Consider the following 20,845-nt stretch of genomic DNA (forward strand, 5'->3'; position numbering starts at 1 on the left):
TTCTGGCTACTGAGGAATTAATTTGGAAACTGTGTAGGAGCAGGGTCAGAACGTGATCTCCCACACATGCAGGGTAATACCCAAAGCACTGGGCTGCTGGCTGTTCTTGGAAAGGAACAAAGGCTTCCAACATGCTTAGAAACCGTCTCTGAAACAGAGAAATCTTTGCTCAATCATTGTTTAAAATGAGTGCATCCCTATGGAAGGTTTTGAGTACAACAACTTGACATTTTCTGATAACCGTTCTCTTTCTATTGAGAAAAAAAATTACAGATTGAATAAATTAACTACTTAAGTCTATAATGCATTCTTTGTCCTTTCCCTTCGCCTCACCACTTTGGAATACAGTGATTACTATCCTCAGTTATTACCTATACAAGATTGCAAAATTGCTCCAAAAACCTTCAGCCAGGATCCTATTGAGCTGGAAAATTCTATTAAGGGGGAAAGTGTTTGTATTTACGTGCCTCCAAGCAACGTGAAGGATTATTGCTTTTCTTTCCCACATTGAATAGGTTTAAGACTGCAATCTCAAGCAGCAGATACCATGAGCTCCAAGAAAACGGTGCTTCAAATATTATTTCCAAAATCCTCTGAATTGTTCAGTTATATTCAATAAAATCTGGGCAGATAAATCCCCAGAAAACTTCATACATGTTGTATTATGCACTTAAAAATGCAAAGGAAGTGCAGGTGCTAAATAAAAAGATATTGTTTTCCTAAGTGTAGACTAATATTGCTTGCAATAGTGGTCATGTTACCTATATTTTTATTTTTTCATTTATTTAAAGTCTTAGAACTAGGATAAACCAAGCAAAAGAACAATATAAAGGGTAGATAGGAAACATTGTATTTAGGTTACGCCTCAAGGTAGACATGTATTAATGCACATACATACACGTCCAGCCTGTCCCTATGTGATCTTGTTAACAATTTAACAAGTTATCTCTAAATCAGGCCCTGCCTTTCCTGCCCTTTCTTATGTATGTGATTGAGGCCTTGCTTCCCAGCTTGTCTGTTCGGCATGAAAATGAAGTGTCTGATGCTCTGCCCCTTCAACACTTGTCTGCTCTGTATGTAAATGCGATCTTGCCTACCGAAAATCTTCAGATCCTATTTGTGAAGGTGACTGCAGAACTTTCCAGATGTCAGATACACACATAATCAATCTGAGTAAAGAAAATTGATGGCCATTAGAGTTTGCCAGAACTTTGGGTTCGTCAGAAACACTGATGCTTGGAAACATTTTCTTTCTGAATTAGGAGGAACAAGTGAAACCTCAAAATCTTTAACTAGTGAAAAAAACTTTAAAATCCATTCTTTTTTGTTATTTTCCTATATACTACAATGGTTACTCCAAATTAATCATTGGGCTACTGACAAAAATCTATTCTTGGGTGATACTCTGAGTGCTGCTCCTGTCCGCTTTCTCAAATGAGAAATACTCAAAGATTTTGTGTTGATTTCGTCATTCAATCTCTACTCAGTAGTAACTGTACTTGAAATTTATTATAAAAGGTAAGGGAATACATACATGTTGTGCTGTCAGGCTGTATGCCTATTAAATAATATTTATGACAGGCCTCAAAGTAATACAGAAATACTCAAAGCAAAATCAATGAAAAAGCACAATATTAAAATATATTATATATATGTACACACACACACTAAAATACTATTTTGACATTTCCGAAGACCACATTTTCCTTTCAAAACCAGTAGAATGTCATGAGGTGCAAAACCCCTCTAGTTTTCATCAAAACATAGTTTCTCAAAAGAAAATAGGTTCAGCCAAAACTTAACTGAAGTCAATTCCTGTGAAGAATTTCACTGTTTTAACTTCTACATCCATTTGTGGGCTTAAGATGGAGTCGCTATGGGCTGGCCTATTTCATAATGAATTGGGTGATGAAAGGATTAGGAGCAGAGCTGGGCAAGATGCTGTGAGGTTTTGGCAAGAGAACAGGAGAGAAAGACAAAGCAGGCAGATGGAAGTGTCTCCCCGCACAGACAAGGATGCAGTATTACCAGTGTTTGATCCCACTGTGCTCAAGAGTGGCACAGACGTGCAGCAACCCATAGCAACACACTCTCCAGCAATATGGACTTGTATTCACTGAGATGTGGGGTTGATGTTTCCCCACCAAAAAGAGACAGGAATACCCTACAGTGCCCATCACCCCTCCGCCTCATCCCACTGGGGCTCAAAATGGAAACAGCTTTGATGAGCTGCATCCTAGGCCCCACATCTGAGGATTCTTCTCTAGCAAGAAGGGGGAAGGGAAGGAGGCTGTGTTCCTTACCACTCTTTTGCAATTCTGCAGGTTCATTTGGTCAAGTCGTTCAAAGTGGCTTTGTTGTTTTCTTTAGCTTGAGCGTTCAAGTATAGAGCACATCTGAACTCAACAACAAATGAACGTGGAAAAGCAGAAAAAAAAAGTTGTTTTTCCCTAGCTAGCTGGGTAAACATCTATTCACAGGCACCAACGTATGCACCGTGAGAAAATGTCATGCTTTCTCAAGTTCATTCAATGGTTGAGTTCTTTGGGTTTGTTTGTTTTTTTTTTTCTTTTTACATTCTGCTCTTGATGGGGTGATTTCACATTTCCACAATATTTAGCTTTCTGTGCCTCAAATCTGGGCGCTTTAAATTTGAATGCTGCAGTGTGTGTACTTTCCAGTGAAATGCAACACTATTCAAATCACCTTTTTTCCATTAAAGAGCATATTTAATTTTCAGTCTGGGCTTTTGGGCCCACTTTTCCTCATAGCTGCAGTAAAACTATACATCATCTTCTTTTCTACAACAGCGTAGCTATGAGTAAGGAAATTGCCCATTTCCACCCTTCTCTTCAATGTGAAGATACAGTGAGAGAACAGCTTCCATGGCCTGTATTTTAAAAATGCCAAGAGTGCATTAGAAAAGCACCCACTTCAGTATAAATATGCATTAAGTCTGAAGAAAGGACCGTCAAATTAATGTGTACAAAATCTGGTAGCAATCTAAAAATATTCGAAATACCATGCAGCAGATTCAGACAGGCTTTGAAGTACTCCAGGGCTCTTGACATTATTGCAATTGTCGTCAGACAAAGACATGATGGAGCTCAAAGCAGAATCTACATAACTTCCCCAGAAGGATGGAAACAAAGGTAACATTTCTTCTGGAAAGAGACAAAAAATATCCAGTCATCTTCCTCCAGAGGGTTAGCTCTGGCTGGTATGCCATTACAGAGAGCAATGCCAAAAAAGTTCAAATCACTTTTGTTTCTGTAGAACTTTACACTTTTCCTGTATCTCTCCGGGAAAGGTGGGCAATCTTGTTTCAAACATCTGGGCCACTCGTATCTATAAACCACTCGAAAAGTTTTACGGGAAATTTGATAGCAATGCAAAGGTGGCTGTGCTTCACAAGATGAGCTTTTTCCCCTCTGAGTACAATCTTCTTAGCATTGCTAAGAGCCATCTATGCTGCACTGTAGAATCATTCTGAAAGATTCACGAGCAAAATGCATGGGCCTTGATTCTCCCATCCTGAAGACAAAAATCAAGGCCTGTACACTTCGTCTGAAAAATAGCTGTTTGGCACAAGTCTGCTCGACTCATCATAAGAAGATCTGTGAATAAATGTTTCTCAAAAGGAACCAGAGATGTGCCAATCACTGCCCCCTGTTCTGGTTTGAACCTTTTTTCCAGCTAACCAGCAAGTGTGGTTCTTCTTTACTCTGTGACTGTTTGGTGTCATTTAAACATTGTACCTTCACATATTCGAGCATATTCTCTGGTTTTCCCTTTGCTTGGAGGCACGTACAGTGCTGTCAGCCTGACTGATCATCTTCGCTATTCTACAGACCCAATAACACTATTAGCAAATATGAGAGATGCACGAAATATTACCTGTATGTCCTCATTCGGTTCTGCTTTGTGATAAATCACTGCTTGTCAACTCTGAGACTTCATTTCAAATGGATTTTGCTAAGACCGTGCATTTCAAAAGATGTGACTGTCAAACAAAAGAAAGAAGGTATAGACTCTTTGGATGACATGAAGGGCTGGATCTTTTGGGAAGTGGAATACATCTCAGAAATCTAGGAGACTTAATGACCTAGGAGGCAATACAAGGGCAATCAACAGGGCTTGGAGCCTGGAAATCTTCACTTCTAACCCTGGAACGTGTTTATACCTTGAGCAAAAGTCCTGAATGATTTATATAGGCCATTTATTAGTGCTAGCAGACTATCCAGGACTATCTCATCATGCATTACATCCTCCAGAGAAACTGCAAGGTTAATTTAAGTAGGGCGCTCTCAGTGCTGGGAAAATTTGTGTTAAAGTCTTTCTCTCCTGTTATCAGTAATATAAGGCTAGGAACCAAAGCGCTAAGCAGCCTTTAAGACTCAAAGTCTCACGAGTACCCACATGATGGAAAGTATAGGGATAATAGCCGGGTAGTAAAGTCCCTGGCTACAGCAAAGGAAAACAAACCCAAATGCAGCAACTGTGGACACAAAAACAAAGGAAAAAAGCTACCTACCTTCAGAAAGGTAGGCAGGAATCTCCAGCAAAAGATGCCCTCACCTCCCTCTGCCAACCCTTAAATGAGGTCTGGGAAGGGGTGGATCCCAGCTCCATTGCATGCACCTGAGCTCCCCTGGGTTGGCCCTGCCTTCCCATCAGGTGCTCCATCACTGGTTCAGGCCAGGACTTAGCATTTCTGCTACAGTACCAGAGAGACCTGTGCTCCCAGACACCACATAAATCTGTGCTGTGGAGACCATTCCCCTTCTTTTCTGGGATGACTGAATCATTTCAAACAGCAGAAGAGAGAATAATGAATAACAATTTGGGGTTTATACACAGTGTTATCTTGGAAATAGCAATGGAAAAAAGCCCTTCCTCAAATATTAGCAGTAACAGCTTCCACTCAGGGGCGGGCTGGGAAAGGTAGAGCAGTGCATATTAAAGTTAAACTGGGAAGTTAAGCTGGGAAGCAACTCTGCTGAGACAAACCTGGGGGTGTTGGTAGGAAGCAATCTGGGCAGCACCAGCCCAGGCTGTATTAACAGAAGAACTTGTTAGCACTTTTCTAGAATACTGCATCCAATTCTGACTCCTCCAATGCAGGAAATGCACAGAAAAACTGGAGCAAGTTTAGCAGAAGTCACCAAGATGTTTGGGGCCGGAGCACGTGCCCCATAAAGAGATGCTGAAAGGATGGGTCTGGCTCTGCCTCCTGAAGAGAAGGCTTCAGGGGACCTCAAAGCAGCAGTACTTATGAGGATGTCAGCCCATGGTCCAGTTTGTAGTCTGACTCCACAGCAGACCCTGCTCTGAGCAGAAGGTCAGACCACAGTCCTCCAGAGGTTTCTTCCAAGCTGCACTAACCTATGACGCTTTGTTCCTATTTCTTTCCAAATTCTTTGTTGCTTCCTTTCTTTCTGTCTCCCATCTTTACCTATACATGTTTTTCATTTTTTATATTCTGTTCTTTTCCCTGTCCTAAATTCATAGAATCACAGAATCATTTGAGTTGGAAGGGCCCCTTAAAGGCCATCTGATCCAACTCCCCTGCAATGAACAGGGACACCCACAGCTCCACCAGGTGCTCAGAGCCCCTCCAGCCTGACCCTGGATGTCTCCAGGGATGGGACAATCCCACCCCTCTGGACAACCCGTTCCAGAGCCTCAATGTTTTTCTTCTTTTTTTTTTTTCACTTCTAATCCCCAGCATATCATTGTTTAGTTTCCTAAAAAGTTATTGTTTCAAGGTTAGATCTTATCCTCCTCCACTTGATCTCCCTCCTTCATCCTTTGCTGGACAACATTTTTCTTCTTTCAAGCAATGTGAGCCACTGATCTTTAAGCAAAACTGAAAAATAAAACATCAGGCTTCCTAGTTCTGTTTTCCTTGCTTAATTTCTGATGCCATTTCAGATTTAATGATATTGTCCATTCAAATACAGCTTGCTGTGTTGAAAGAACAATAAGTTGACTCATACTTGAGTCATTTCTGTCTGCAGTAGAAATTTGTTTTATTAAAGGTATTGTAGAACATGTTCAGATGTTCATCAATAAAAGATACGTTTAGCACTTACTGTAATCAGAGCAAATCGATAGAATTCTGGGTCAGCTCAGATCCAGCTGTGCATCAGCATTCACAATGAGCACACATAATGGAGGTGTCTCGGCCAGGCGAAGCATCTATCAGACTGGATGTTATATTGGTCTCCTAGTAGGGTGGGCTAAGATGAATTTGTGCAGCCTCATACTCATCTTCAGTTTCAGCACTGGGAATAAGGCTCCCAGCTCATGGAGTGCACTGAGTCCTGGTAGAGAACTGACCTAAAAAAACTGCTGAATCCAAAATCACCAGGGCACGAAGGGGCTCCAGCCAGCCAGCCTTGCACACAAGAGCTGATCTCAACACATGGGCACCATTCCTGCTCTCCTGCTCCTCAGCTCCAGAGGGCATTGATGTCTTATTTTACCTTATTTTGGAGGTCTGCCTCTCACTCCTGAGTGGGCTGCTAACCACAAGAACAATTTTGAGATGTACACAGCAGTTTGAAACACGCTATTTAATGAGTTGATTCAGTTTGCTGTATGTGTCTGAGGCCTGTTAGATTATTTGAAAGCGATGGTACATCATCCCTCTGGCATGTATCTTTTTCATCAGTGTTGTGTCTAGAGCTTTCTTTCTGTCTCTAACCTTGTAACATGAGACATTCAGAAGAACAGAGCCATCCCTCGCTGCATTTAGCTGAGCCAAGGTTTGGCTCCTGGGGATAGTATAATGGGGAAACGAGCAGGAGGAGAACATCATCTGCCAGCACATTAATGTTCCAAATTATGCACATCCTTCTTCATAGAAATGGTTTCATTAATTCCAAGCCAAACAGTATTGATTCTCAATGTGACACAAATACAGGTGATCACAATAACCTTAACCCGCCTGGCAAAGGGATCCGAACAGCTGCTGAGGAAGGGAATGGAAACTCTCAACAAGTGTTTTTGACAAACAGTTACCCTAATGAGCAGAATAGTATCCTGATTACTCTAATGAGTAGAATTATAATTTTTCTGGAGCCAAGAAAATTTGACATTCATAGATAATTTAAACATGTCCTGTCTAAAATCAGAAGAGGAAAAATGCAATTTCATTTCCAGTTACTGTAAGTTGCATTATTATTACGTAAGCAGCTCTGAGCTAATGGCTTGTTAGAGTATAAAATAACACAACACTGCATTTCAGAAGGGAAATAGGGGGTGTACATAGTTTTCCAATAGGAGCAAAACTTTTAGAATAAAATTTATACTCGCTACATCAAGTGTACCTCCACACAAAACCTAAAACAAAGGAAAAGACCCCGAAGATCCCCAAGTCTCACTTCCAGCCCACCCCCACCATGCCCAGTGACCATGTCCCTCAGTGCCACATCTCCATGGTTCTGGAACACCCCCAGGGACGGTGAACCCCCCACCTCCCTGGCAGCCTGTGCCACTGCAGCACCACTCTTCCTGAGAAGAAATTGTTCCTAATATCCAACCTGAACCTCCCCTGGTGAAACTTAAGGCCGCTCCTTCTCATCCTAAAAGCATATTGTGCATATGTCTGATACACACCAAGGCTATACAGATTCTATGAAATAGGTGTTTCTCAAGCCAGTAGAGAAAAATCCTTGCCCAAATCCCAAGGTGAGGAAAAAAGTGAAATGGATATGAGGTGAAAAATAAAATTCATGAGTCACATCAGGGAAAAAAAAAAGAAACTAGTTAAGTGTCTTGTGGGTCAGACAATTAAGTGAGTCGAGCTCTCCAGAGAAACACATAAATCAAAGGAGGAAGGAACTGCAATGGAGTATCAATACTGTGATTAGATGCAAAAAGCCAGAGACTGAATAATCTGATTCCTCCTGCATAAGTCAAAGTCTTGCAGTACCAGATCCCCCCTGACTCAAACAATCTGAGTCATTCCTGGAGTTTCAGTACATTTTCTGCCATGACAATCCTTTCGTCTTCCCCCATATAAATCTGTATCACTTCATCATGATGGACACACTCAGTATGACAAGATTTTCTGCATCAATGCTCTGTTTCAGCTCTTGTTGCTGTTCACCTGCCCGTCAAGCTTGCACCACGTCCATATCTGCCACCCACTGCATGTTGAAAGCAAGGGCACACACACGTACAAACAACACACAAAATGACTACTATAAGGGACATAATTCCCATTAACTTTCATTAGCTAACATCACTAACAAAGCAATCCATCTCTGGAAGTCCTCAGAGCAAACACATCCCCTCTGTCAGACAAGAGAGGACCAGGGTGCGACTGGGAGCACTGGGCTGTCCTTGCTGCCTTGCTGGCCCTGTTCTTGGCTGCCCCAACACCTCCTCCAAGACAAAGCCTGAACACAGCTCCCTCCCAAGTCTGGTTCTGCTGGGAAGATGGGTGAGACTGCACATTCAGGTCTAAATCCATCTCGGCTTTTAGCAGTCTTTTGGTTAAATCTTGTTATCCACCTTCCCTCTGCAGACAACAGGAAAACAACAAGGAGCTTTTCCATACCTCTTCCATACAATGTTCTCTAGTTTAGGACAGATCACTTTCTGCAGGTTCTCCCCATTACTGGCTAAAGTAAAAAGCCGAAAAATCAGCATCGACTCATTTGCTGTCTTTAACCTCTAAAATTAGGTGAAATGGGTTCCACTCCTGAAGCGGCCTGAGCTTACAGCGTCTGTAGATTGCCAGGTGCTCCAGGCAGAGAGGTGCTCCTTGATATTTTCCACTGTAGCCAAGAAATCCTCTTCTTAGTTGTGCTGATTGATATCCTGGGGACTTCAGATATCACGCACTGCCATGGAGAAGCTGTCTGCAAAGAGCCTAGATAATTTTGAAATAACTTACAATAAGGCATAGACGTACTACTGCAGATGCAACTGTTATTATAGTGCAGCTCACTCCTCCAGCCTGGAGGGAGAGGAAACATACCAAATATATCCATGCATTTGATGGTATGTTGAATGTTATACTGAATACTTATGAAAACAACAACTCACACTCTAGCTACTGCAGTGAACTGAGACATTCAAAGGAGAAAATAATTTTAAAAGTCAAATCAACAAGTTATACATTTTATGTGATTTATAAGGGGAGTGGGGCAATTGCATTAACACATACAAAGTAGTGCTGTTGAATATTTCTGCTTACCAGCTCCGTGCCCTCAAATTTGCATCTTCTTCTTTTGAACCTGCAGTTCACATTTGCTCAGCGGCTCCACGTGCAGCTCCAAAGGTAAGAGTGGTGATGCACTGCTACAGGCCATGCTGGGAGGTGGTGCAGTCATCATCCCTGGGGGTTTTCAAGAAAAGGAGAGAGGTGGCACAGAGGAGCATGGTCTACAGTGGTCACAGGCATGGGCTGATGTTTGGACTGGATGATCTTCGTGCTCTCTCCAACCTTAATGATTCTGTGATTCTATGATTCTTTGATCTACCTTCAATATCTACAAGTTGGAGAAAGGGTGAGACTGCAGAACCGACCGTCTGGTGGCTGCAAGTGGAAATTAGAAATGAAATGCTAGACTGTGATTGCTGAAGTAAGAACTAGCAGACCCGCTTTGCCAAGGATTATGCAAATCATATACCTCTTCAAGAGCTTCCACGAACATAGGATATCTTTCTAAGGGTATACCATAAGCAATTTGGCATCTCTCTCAGACCCTCAGCAGTGTCCCAGGGCTGCTCAAAGAGGTCAGCTTGGGTCCAGGATGCCAAGCAGACATTATCAGTGTAGTGCTGTATCTCAGCTCATCAACAAAATTAATTAGTGTCGCACAGCACAGCATTAGCACAATGACATTACTTCCAGTTCCACAGCCACATCGTATGAAGATGGATGGGGAACATCTACCTCACCACACAGATGTAAATATCTAAAAGAGCTTGTTTAGCATGAGTAGATTTCTGTATTCTGAGATGAGTAACTTCAAATTAGACCATTAAAATGTTCCATATTTCTTCAAAATATATCCCTCTGTAAGCATGACCCATGAAGGATTTCTGCATTCGTTATACTCTTGATTACCTCTACCATTCTCTGTCTCTTTTGATGAATATGTACAATTTTCCCTGAAATAAAAAATTGCTCATCATTTACTAACCTAATATATAGCCAGTAATTGGTGCCCTTGCAGAGGCTTTGGGAAACATGGAAGCACTTGAATTTACCTGTTCTTAAACATGTAATTTGCTGCCCTTAATGGAACACAGCAATGTGCTGTAGAGCTATTACACTAGCTAAGGAAAAGACTCCATAGTGTAAATGTGGCAACAGAAATGCCACAGGCAGTGAGGACTTAGTCAATGCCTAAGGAGACACTGGCACACTCAGACTAGGGCTGGGACATAATCATGCCAAAAAACTTGTCTGGCTTTTATCTTGCCAAATAATATGGTGCATTCATGTACATTACATAACATACATCACCTCAGTGTAAATATTACATTACACTAACCACATCATTCTTGTTTTAAACTGCACGCTTCTACAGCCAGCACACAGCACAGCATCCTCTAGTGCAGGTCAGCAAACGTTAATGAAGTGTGCATTCAACTGAAAAATCCCAAATGCTTTAGTATTAATTTCCAAAGGAAAAATCGATATTTATTTTCCATCTCAACTGCAAAAATAAAATATTTCCAATCATGCAGAGCCAGAGCTAATCTTTATTTTGTAGATATATCCTCCTATCCTTATTGAGACAGATATGATAAAGAACACTGAAAAAAGCTTCAAGAAATGAACTGTAATATACTTTTCACTCTCCTGGCCCTTCTTGTCCTCACCATCTGCCACTTAATCATGGTCATAGTGACATGGTTCCAGGAGTGGCCTGATAGACCAATAGCCCTGATTTACTCCCTATACTTACAGACACTCAGCACCGGTCCCTGGCGGGGTCAGAAAGTGTCCAGGAGAGAGAACAAGTGGAAGTAGCTGCAGGTGGCGTATCCACACTTTCAAGTACCCTCATGTGCTCCTGCAGCCCATAATTTTCCTCTCACTGAGCTCAAGACCAGCCTGGCTGCCTTGTTGGCATTTTAGTAATAACTCAGTCCAATTTTGTTTCCTTATCTGTAAGACTGAGTTCAAGCTGAACAAATCTCAAGTTTCCTTTTCAGTTTCCTTGGAGTGGTTAATGTATGTGAATCAAAACGCAGATCAATTTGGTGGCTATTTTAGAAGTGTTTACTCACCTCTGTTACGATGCTATGGAACTTACAGGGGAAAAAAAAGGAGAAACAGAAATAAATGAAATATCAGTGAGAGATTGAGGATGAGAAAAACCCTAAAATTTTAACAGAAGGTGTTTAGTCCTGCAATGTTTCCCTCCTGCAGAACCCTGACACAATCTTGGCTTTGACCCGGCATTCTAGTAATGATTTCCCTGAGTTCAAGATCAAATTCACATTGTTTTGACACTGCTGAAAAGCAAAGGAATCTTGTTCAGCTGAATCCCTAAGGAAGGCAGAAGCAGGTCAAAGGAGCACATTTGCAGCTTCCCAAGCCAATCAAACCCAGCAGTATGCTGAACAAAATATCTCTGTGCAACGCTAGAATCAATCAGTAGATACTTTCTAATGGAGATAGTTGATGTGACAAATAATTTCAGCACGTCTGAAAGGTATCACAAGAGAAGTGTTTCTGTCCTTTAGCATGGTGCTTGTGGTATGCTCGAGGCCACTAACAATTTAAATGAATGCACAGTCGTAAAGTAAAAAAATCAGAACTGAGCTCCACACATCAGATATGCTGCAGTGGGACCAGACCTTTGTGCCTTACCTGCTGCTGCTATTTTTTTGAGGCAATCTGTGCTCCTTGCCACATTTTTCTTTTACTTCCAAGGTTAATGGACAACTACTAAACCAGAAGTTAAAGCAGGAAGGAGTAAATCAGAGAAATTCTTTGAATGTGATAAGACTCTTAACTGTGATTCCTTCTGCCATAGAATCACCGAATCATTAAGGTTGGAAAAGACAACTAAGATCCCCAAGTCCAACCCCAGTCCACCCCCACCATGCCCATAACCACGTCCCTCAGTGCCACATCTCCATGATTCTCAAACACCTCCAGGGACGGTGACTCCCCCCTACCTCCCTAGGCAGCCTGCGCCACTGCAGCACCACTCTTTCAGATAATAAATTTTTCCTAATATCCAACCTAAACCTCCGCTGGTGCAACTTGAGGCCACCACTTCTCATCCTATTGCTGTTACCTGGGAGCAGAGGCCGACCCTCACCTCGCTACAACCTCTTTTCAGGGCATCATAGAGAGCAATAAGGTCTCCCCTGAGCCTCCTCTTTTCCAGACTGAAAAAAAAATAAGGCAGGACCTAAGACAGACAACATTCTGAAGACTGAAAACAGGAGATGTTTACCATCTAGTCACCCTGAGTGGAGTAGATTCTGTCAGGGTTTTGGAGGGGGTGCCAGCCAGTTCTTTTGCTTCTAGGTACTTAAAAACAAAGTCTTAGTTTAGGAGTCAGGGTGACTCGAGTTAAAAGGGCTAACAGAGAAAAGGTGTTTGCATGGGCGAAAGACCCCAAGAGCTCCTTGTCAAAGAGTGTTGGGGTGTAAAGTTTTACATCAATTGCAGGGGGAGCCGGGCAGGGGCTCAAAACAGAGAGCTAGAGAGAGGTATGGAGCAAACTGCACATTAGGCTGACACAGTGCCCTTAGCTACACGTCAGCGTCTCCAATTTTTATATTTCAAAAAGTTCAACTTTTGGAATCTGTAAAGAAGACATCCATGCACTGTGAAGCTTTCTGTTTGCTTGTTTTAGAGAAATTCAACAAGGGGTCAAGAATTAATCAGGAGTTAAATAATCCTACTGTGACACAATCATCATCCTTGTAGATCAGAGAGTGCATTTACATTTACAGAATGGTTTTCATTCAAGAAGCAGCAGTTTATGAGAATTCATGTAAATTTATTTCTAGAGGCACTAAATACGTCTTTGGAGTAGTATGATCTTCAGAAAGATTCCTGATCTGATCCCCAAATGGGTTCAAATTCCAGCATTCTCAGACCTCCAGTCATCCCCTTTTTCCGACCCTCAGTGCAAATTTCATGCACGCTTTGACACAATGCTCCCATATGAAAGCTGTAAAAATACTGTGATATAAGAAGAGCCATTAAAATCCTGTGTCAGATTTCAGGAGAAAAAAAATATACTCCTTAAAAAGAGGCTGAAACAGCATAGATATCTATTCCACACGAACGACTACAAAAATAGGATGACTTTCTGCCAATCACACTCTGTTTCCAAGTACTTACTGCTGCAGAAAACAGGGAATAAAAGTCAGCAGAGATCTGAAAAATAAAATCATGCCAGATTTTCTTTTTGTGCTTGTGGATAGCAGGATGTAGTATGAATACAATTTTTTTGTGTCTGGTTTCCCACCGCTTGACAAATACAAGCGTCTCGCAGCAAGCTTCTCATCCTATATTTCACATTCCCATCTCTCTGAATCCCACATTTCTCATTCCGTAAATGTATCTGCTACAGGAGGTAATACAAGTAGCCAGAACCTCTTTTCTTACTCTATAATCTCATGCACTTAGTGAGCCAATGAATATGTGTGAAAGGAGGGGCTTTCTGGCTTAGGGACTCCTCGCAGGGGAACAGCTGTTACAACAGCAAACCCTCAACCGAAGCCAGGCAAGCACTCATCTCTCCGTGGTTTTGTGCATCTCGGTCTGGCAAGGCAGCTCTTCTCTCCCTCTCCCTGCAAAAAGTGAGTGAAGTAGCATACAGGGACTTCAAGAAGGCTGGATTTCAGCTGTGGGACATTTCAGCAGGTCCAGGAATGGCCTGGATTGGCAATTCCTCCTGGTTTAATCACCTTGCTCTACAGGAGCATTTCAGGAGGTACTTAAACAGCACTGAGGATTATTTAGCCTTCCTATGTGGGCCCAAACGCAGCCATCTGTTCTTGCCCATGGCTCTGGTGTACTCTGTGATCTTTATTGTTGGGGTGATCGGTAACTTTCTGGTTTGCCTGGTGATCCTTAAACACCGGAACATGAAGACCCCAACCAACTACTACCTCTTCAGCCTCGCTGTCTCAGACCTGCTTGTGCTACTTTTTGGGATGCCACTGGAAGTCTACGAGATGTGGAGCAACTACCCCTTCCTGTTCGGTCCCATCGGCTGCTATTTCAAGACAGCTCTCTTTGAGACGGTGTGCTTTGCCTCCATCCTCAGCGTGACCACAGTCAGCGTGGAGAGATACTTTGCCATCCTCCATCCCTTCCGTGCCAAGCTGGAAAGCACACGCAAGCGTGCCCTGAGGACCATCATGGTGCTCTGGGTCCTCTCCGTCCTCTTTGCCCTCCCCAACACGGGAACCCATGGTATCATGCTGCAGTATTTCCCCAACGGCACCCTGGTCCCTGGCTCTGCCACCTGCACTGTGGTCGTGCCCATGTGGATCTACAACTGGATTGTCCAGATTACTTCCTTCCTCTTCTATGTGCTGCCCATGGGGGTCATAAGCGTGCTGTACTATCTGATGGGGCTAAGAGTAAGTTCTGCTCAAGTGCTGAGTGTTTCTATAACTCATTCTTGTGTGTTTGTGTCTGTGATTACAACTTTTTCTTGCCTATCTGTTTCGCCAAAAAAGTATGTGTATATATATATATATATATATACACACACGTATCTATTTGAAACCCCTGGAAACACCCCTTCTTTGCTGTAATCCTATTCTCAAATGAATATAGCTATGCTTTGGAATAATATACCCCAACCTTTTTTTAAAAAGAGCCTATTGCTTCTCACATTTGAATGTTATTTAAACATCCCATTCTGTAGACTGATGATTCCAGCCTCTCAGAGATTTACACCTCCGTGGTAGGGACTAGAAAGAAATAAAACAGAAGGAAAATGTGAAAAGAATGAAAAGGAGTAGGCTGGTGACAGAATCTTGTATATGATTTGTTTTCCCTCTTCTTGTGACTGTGGAATTTCCATTACACCACTTTATTTTTCTCCTTCCCTGGAGAGGATGTTAATATTCAGTTGGTAAAACTCACAAAGCCGTCATAAACTGAAATGCTACCTTGCTGCTGCAGCCAGCAATTTCAGCAATCTTCTCTTTAGATAACTATAGCACAGTTTCACCACTGATTAAGTCTACCTTAGAGCTCACATTTGGGCTCTCTTCAGAAAGTGAGACTAGTTTTGCCAATTGTCATTGTTTAAATACAAGGAGAAAATAATCAGCATCACAGCACTATTAACCTGCGTAGCCCATGGTTGCTAAACACAGAGAGTCTGTGGGTTTTTTTCTTCTCTTAGATTACAGACATTTCAGAAATATGAATCCTATCTCACTGCACTGAGTATAATTTAGAGTTTAAAATGCTGTGTCTGATCATAGAGAAAGAAAGGGGAGCAGCGTGCTTGTAAAGACTGATTCACTTATCAAATAACGTGCAAGAAACTCAACAAAATCTGTGCTGGTTCATGCACCATTTTATTGTTGTGGCTGGTATTTACTGCTCTCTGCAACTACTGAAAAGCAATTTTTCCCTACCCAGGAAAAGCTAGAGGGATTATCTACCAGAAATCTATAGCATGCAGAAGCTCTTTGAAGCAACTACAGTTCAGTGGCTGTTGTGGAATCTTTGCATAGTTTTATAGTTCCTAATCTCCATCCTAGAAGAGAAGCCAGGTGCCAAACAAGGGCTGCTACCCAGGGATTTCTGTTTATTGATAGGTTTGTTCAAGCTGCCTTTCCTAAGGGCTGCAATATTTATTGTATAAGCCTTTGCTTTACTGTATATCCAATTGTAACTTCCAAATTTTAAACAACACATGCCCCTGGCTTGTTGGCATTGCATTCCAAGTTGTGCTAGGCAAAGGTTTCATTTTTATGTTCAACAGAAATAGGAGAGTGGTGTGTGTGTGTCATTTTCAAGAGAAGACGCTTCTTATCTACTCACAGCTGATGAAAACCTTGAAGCTTCAGCAACGCTACGGAGTCTCCTGAGGGCCATGTATTGCTCATAGAGAGTAGTGGAAAAGCTCACAGTTGATCCAAAGCTTGTACAACAGCTCCAGTTCATTAAGCAGAGGCATAACTTCTAGCAGACTTTGTGGAAAGGGCATCTTCTTGCCGTAGTTTCTCCTTCACACTTTGCCAGGGCTCCGCAGTTCGTGCCTCAGGATAAAACAGAGAAGGAAGCATGTGTGACATGTTAGGCAGCTGTGAAAGGGTACCCTGTCGTATGATCGTTGACTTAATTCTTAATTTAACTTTTAAAAATAAATACATATATATTTGTCTTTCTCACGAGGTCATTCATGGCCAGCAGAGACTTCAGGTTGATTACTTCATCACCATTAGCACATGATCAACCTGGATTTAATTTCACAACTTTCTGGTTTAATACTACAACGTAACAGTCAATGGATAGTTCCAGTATTTGAGCTAGCTAGGATTTTTGACATTCAGTGAAGAGTATAGAGTCCAGAAACCTATTTACACACCTACTTGAGACACCTATGAAGGGGAAATAGATGACCAGATGTGACCAGACTGACCACTCCAAGGCAAAATTCTTCTAGGAGACCAACACTTCTCTTATTGTCACACTGGGCACATTTTAACTGTCTTTGAGTCAAAGCAACTAATTCTTGCCACTGTGGAGCTTGTCTTGATTTTCTCATCAAAACCTGTTCTGTCCCTCAAATACCCTGCTGTTAAAACCAGAATCACTTGTTGACGTTGGCTACCTTTGGCTAATTTGTGCAGAGCCCAGTACAGTTCTGGAGGGGGTTTGTCCCCTTTCACATGGAGCTTGTTTAGTGACCCCTGTAGCCAGTAACACATTTCCCTTTGCAACGAGGTGAGCTAAGAACACACAAGGCAGTAATGGCTTTCCAGCAGCTGGTTCCCAACAGCAACAGGCAAATCACTCAGGTTGGCTGGACTGCATGCCCTAGCAGAAGGCACGTACCTTTTAAAAACCACATTTCCCATCAGCTGGAGTGAACATTTGATCATTATTTGTGTCAAGAACTTGCAGGAAACTTACAGAAAAATGTCCTGCTTTTGCTGAATGGCCTCATCATGCTTGCCTTGGGATAGGTGAGGCCTTAATTTCCCTCTGCCTGGTGATTTCTAACATGAAAGGCCGTAGCTAATAAAGATGTCAAAGTGGAAATCCAATTTTCAACTTCTTGCTCCAGACACTTTTAAGTCTCTTGCAGTGACTGGGTAACATTCATCTCCAGGTGACTCTATATAGTCTCACACATCCACAGTGATGCAAAAGTAACCACCACCTTGGTAGTACTTCTGTTGTACCATTGGCATGAACTCAGGCTCTGAGCTTTGTCATGGACTCATTTCTTTTTTCCTTTCTCATGAGTCATTGTTCTACTAAATTGCAACTGCTGAACTGTTCTTACTAGTTACACCCCCATGTATTACCACTTGAGGCTGAACAGGAGCCTTAAAGCATCATCAAAATGACAGGAGGAGGGTGAAAAATAAAGATACATGTGCCTCTGTTTTATTACAGCATCAGAGCACTGTATTCCACCAGGCTTTGGAATATTCCTGGGATAGATTACTGTTGAGGCTGAAAACCACTGAAGGGAAGCTAGGGATTTTCACCAATCCGAACAGCCATTTATCACCAGATGTGTTACAAATCAGCTGATCCTATTCTTGAGCAACAGTGGATAGGACTTAAAGTGACAAAAGGGAGTAATGTAAAATATGGGAAACTATAATTGAATGTAATTCAATTTGCATGTGTTTCTCCTTTATTGGTTTTAGGAATAAATAAATTATTGGCAGAAGGTCTCTTCGACTGGGAATTACAACATAACAGATAAATACTGTCAATCAAACACCAGGAAACAAAAGCACTGTGCAAAATGGATAAGAAAATGGCACAACTCGTGTGTTTTCAAGTCCAGATTGATTTTTATCTTGTCCCTCATTCCTGATATTCTTTCCCATGTAATTTAAAGTTCTGTTTCCAGTTTCTCTCTGTTAAAAAAAGCATTGCTCTGAAGTTGCTCTATAATCAGCAGCCCCCACTTCAAGAAGCTGGGCACAATTACGCAGTCTCCATAGATGATTCCTTTTATAATCAAAGCAAAAATGTGTTTTCATCCTGATTATCTAGCCATTGTCTTTTCATCTCCAAAGCACCAGTGCTCTCACCATAAGCGTATGGGGGGAGAAGCATTTGGGGGGGATAAATTGTTGTTCTTTGTATCTGCATTTTTTAGAAAACTGATATTAAAAAAAAAAGAAAAAAAAGCAACCAAACAAAACCAAAGAGAACAAAGCAAAAGTATAAATCCTTGTAACTGAGCAGTGTGTGCTTGAATCTGCACAGATCACATGCACTGGTTGTCTGCTATAGAATACATATGGATCTTTTTCATCAGATGGATTGAACATCAATTAGTCCAAACACTCAGAGCATGAAACAAACTCCTTTGAATTGTACACAATTTTTTCCAGTGATTACAGCTGTGTATCACTAAGACCTCTCTGGGTATTTTTTTGGATCATTGCTTTGTGCTTAATTGCGGGGAACTCTTTGAGGAAAACAAACAAAGAATATTTTGCTAGAAGAGAAAATAATGCTGAAATTGAACAGACGGTGAACCAAATACTGAGTCACTGAGAAAGGAGTAGGGAATCACAATATCAGTTTGCTGTTAATATGCATCCTCAGATATAGAAAATCTGCACATTGTTTGGAACCTGAGGCTTCAATGTTCAATGTAGACTAAAACTGAAACTTAAATGCTGGTTTATTTCAAGGATTCCTGCGCTGCCTCAAATTTTACTTTCTTAAACTCAAACTACAGCTACAAAATATCAAAAGCAAAGCACATGGTGGGGTTGTCATCTCCTCTCTAAGTCCTTCTTCTGCCTCCCTCCCTTTGCCAGCTGAAAGGAGACAGATCTTTGGAAGCGGAGGAAATGTCTGTGAATGTTCAGAGGCCATCCAGAAAATCAGTCACCAAGATGCTGTGTAAGTAGTGGGTCCTTCTGTTTTTTGTTTACTGTGGTCAAGTGTGTGCATGCTTACCTCAGGCAGTTGAGGGACATATATATTAAAAATGTTTGGGAGTTTCAGTGAAATATTCAGTGACCAGGTCCTGAAATGAAAGCTACCAAGCAATAGGCCTAAGATGTAAGACTGGCACATTATGGCTAATGATCAAAAGAGTCAGAATCCAGTTTTCCTTCCAACCACTTTGAAATGCCCTCTCTTTCTCAAAGTGAAAATAAACATTAGACCTTCCCAAGGAAGAGGTGAACTCACACACTGGACAACACTCTGAAGAACTGGTTACCAACTACCCTGAAGCACTCACAATACTTCATAATTAAGGGCTGTCTTTAAGGCAATGTTCACCTTGCCGCCGCGATGATGTTTATGCAGGAAACATAAATCATCTTCAATATCTCATGCTACATTATTATTTTAGGCAGCTTAACTCACCTTCTGGACTAGGAGCTTGCACTCCAAAACCAGCTTATTTTTCTGTGCCCACAGATACTCACAGTACCCATCTGGAACATGTTTGCAAGAATCCCTGCTGGAGTCAGCAGAGGCCAAGTTCTGCATGGAGAACACTTTCTCATTCATTCTGAATCTTTCCTCCAGCTTCCTCAATTAGCTTTGCTCTGTGCTGACAATTGAGCTGTGTCCTTGCATAACTGACTAACTTTTCTTCTCCTCTTTCTCCATGGTAGTTGTCCTCGTGATGGTTTTTGCTGTCTGCTGGGCTCCATTCCATATAGATCGGCTCTTCTTCAGCTTTGTTGTGGAATGGACTGAACCTCTGGCTAATGTATTCAATTTAATTCATGTGGTGTCAGGTAAAGCTTTCTTCTTCCATTTGCATAGGTGTTGGCAAAAAAAAAAATAGTATTTGTGTTTTACTTGAGGTATGCAGTCATTTATTGTTATGCGACATGAAGAATGCATGAAAAAGCTTCTTGGACTTGGTAGGCAGTGATGAGACTTGTGCCTCAAATAGAAATGGCTGGCAAGTTTCTGCAATATTCAAGATGTTGTCCAGTTCAGTTGTCTGAATATTTGCAAAGAACAAAAGGAATAAAAAAAGTAAAAAAAAAAAAGAAAAAGGATATTATGCATCATTACCAGCTGTTTTTCCATCTTGGAAATGTTCAGAAATGAATGTTTTTGTCATTCAGCTGCTTCTAATGAATACACAGCAGCAGGCATCGTCCTGCAGGAAACCTTACCGAATGGCAAGACGGCAGACTTACCTCCTGCCCAGAGCTGAGTGATACAACCAAACATCTACGGCCCAACAAACAATAAAATGAGAGCTTTTTCGAGGAGGACACTTCTTTTCAGTATGCCAAGGGAAAACACTGAGTGTGGCCATTATGCAGCGCGGACAGATCCAATCTCATATGATTGTCCTGGGGTGCTGCGAGAAATTAGCTCCCCTTGCCTGGAAGTTATCTCATGGCAGCTGTGATGGGGCACCAGCTGTGCAGATCCTGCTGTGAGATGAGGGCTGTGCTGGAGGCAGGTCGGGACAGCTCGAGAGGGCTGGTTCTTGAACAGCTGGAGATGGAGAGCTCTAGCTAACAACATCTTCCACTTTCCTTTCTCTTCTTACTTACTCCACTGTCATGGTTTTGTGACTTTCGGTTGTTGGTATTCCACATCATAACATCATGTACTGAATGTACCTGGTTCTCAGAAGAGAAGGACTACTACATTCCCCACGGCACTTTGCTCCTCTGTTACCATTTTCCA

The 20,845-nt window shown here is 41.8% G+C and overlaps 1 protein-coding gene and 1 long non-coding RNA gene across 3 annotated transcripts in view; one reads left to right on the forward strand and one right to left on the reverse strand.

Moving 5' to 3' along the window:
• Window positions 1,373-4,968, reverse strand: LOC110405336. Of its 2 annotated transcripts, XR_002442826.1 has the most exons (4): window positions 4,535-4,968; window positions 3,898-4,003; window positions 3,023-3,164; window positions 1,373-2,396 (listed from the first exon to the last, which is right to left on the reverse strand). It is a non-coding gene; the product is annotated as an uncharacterized LOC110405336 (long non-coding RNA). The 2 variants fall into 2 exon arrangements; XR_002442825.1 differs by having other exon boundaries at window positions 1,373-3,164; window positions 4,535-4,963.
• The window catches only part of NMUR2 (neuromedin U receptor 2), an 11,253-nt gene continuing 4,280 nt past the window's right edge, over window positions 13,873-20,845 (forward strand). The window contains exons 1-3 of the mRNA XM_021410652.1: window positions 13,873-14,589; window positions 18,991-19,075; window positions 19,804-19,929. Coding sequence (XP_021266327.1) covers window positions 13,873-14,589; window positions 18,991-19,075; window positions 19,804-19,929 — 928 coding nt within the window. The remainder of the gene's footprint in view (window positions 14,590-18,990; window positions 19,076-19,803; window positions 19,930-20,845) is intronic.

This window comes from Numida meleagris, chromosome 12, assembly GCF_002078875.1.
Source record: "Numida meleagris isolate 19003 breed g44 Domestic line chromosome 12, NumMel1.0, whole genome shotgun sequence".
Classification (NCBI taxonomy): Eukaryota; Metazoa; Chordata; class Aves; order Galliformes; family Numididae; genus Numida; species Numida meleagris.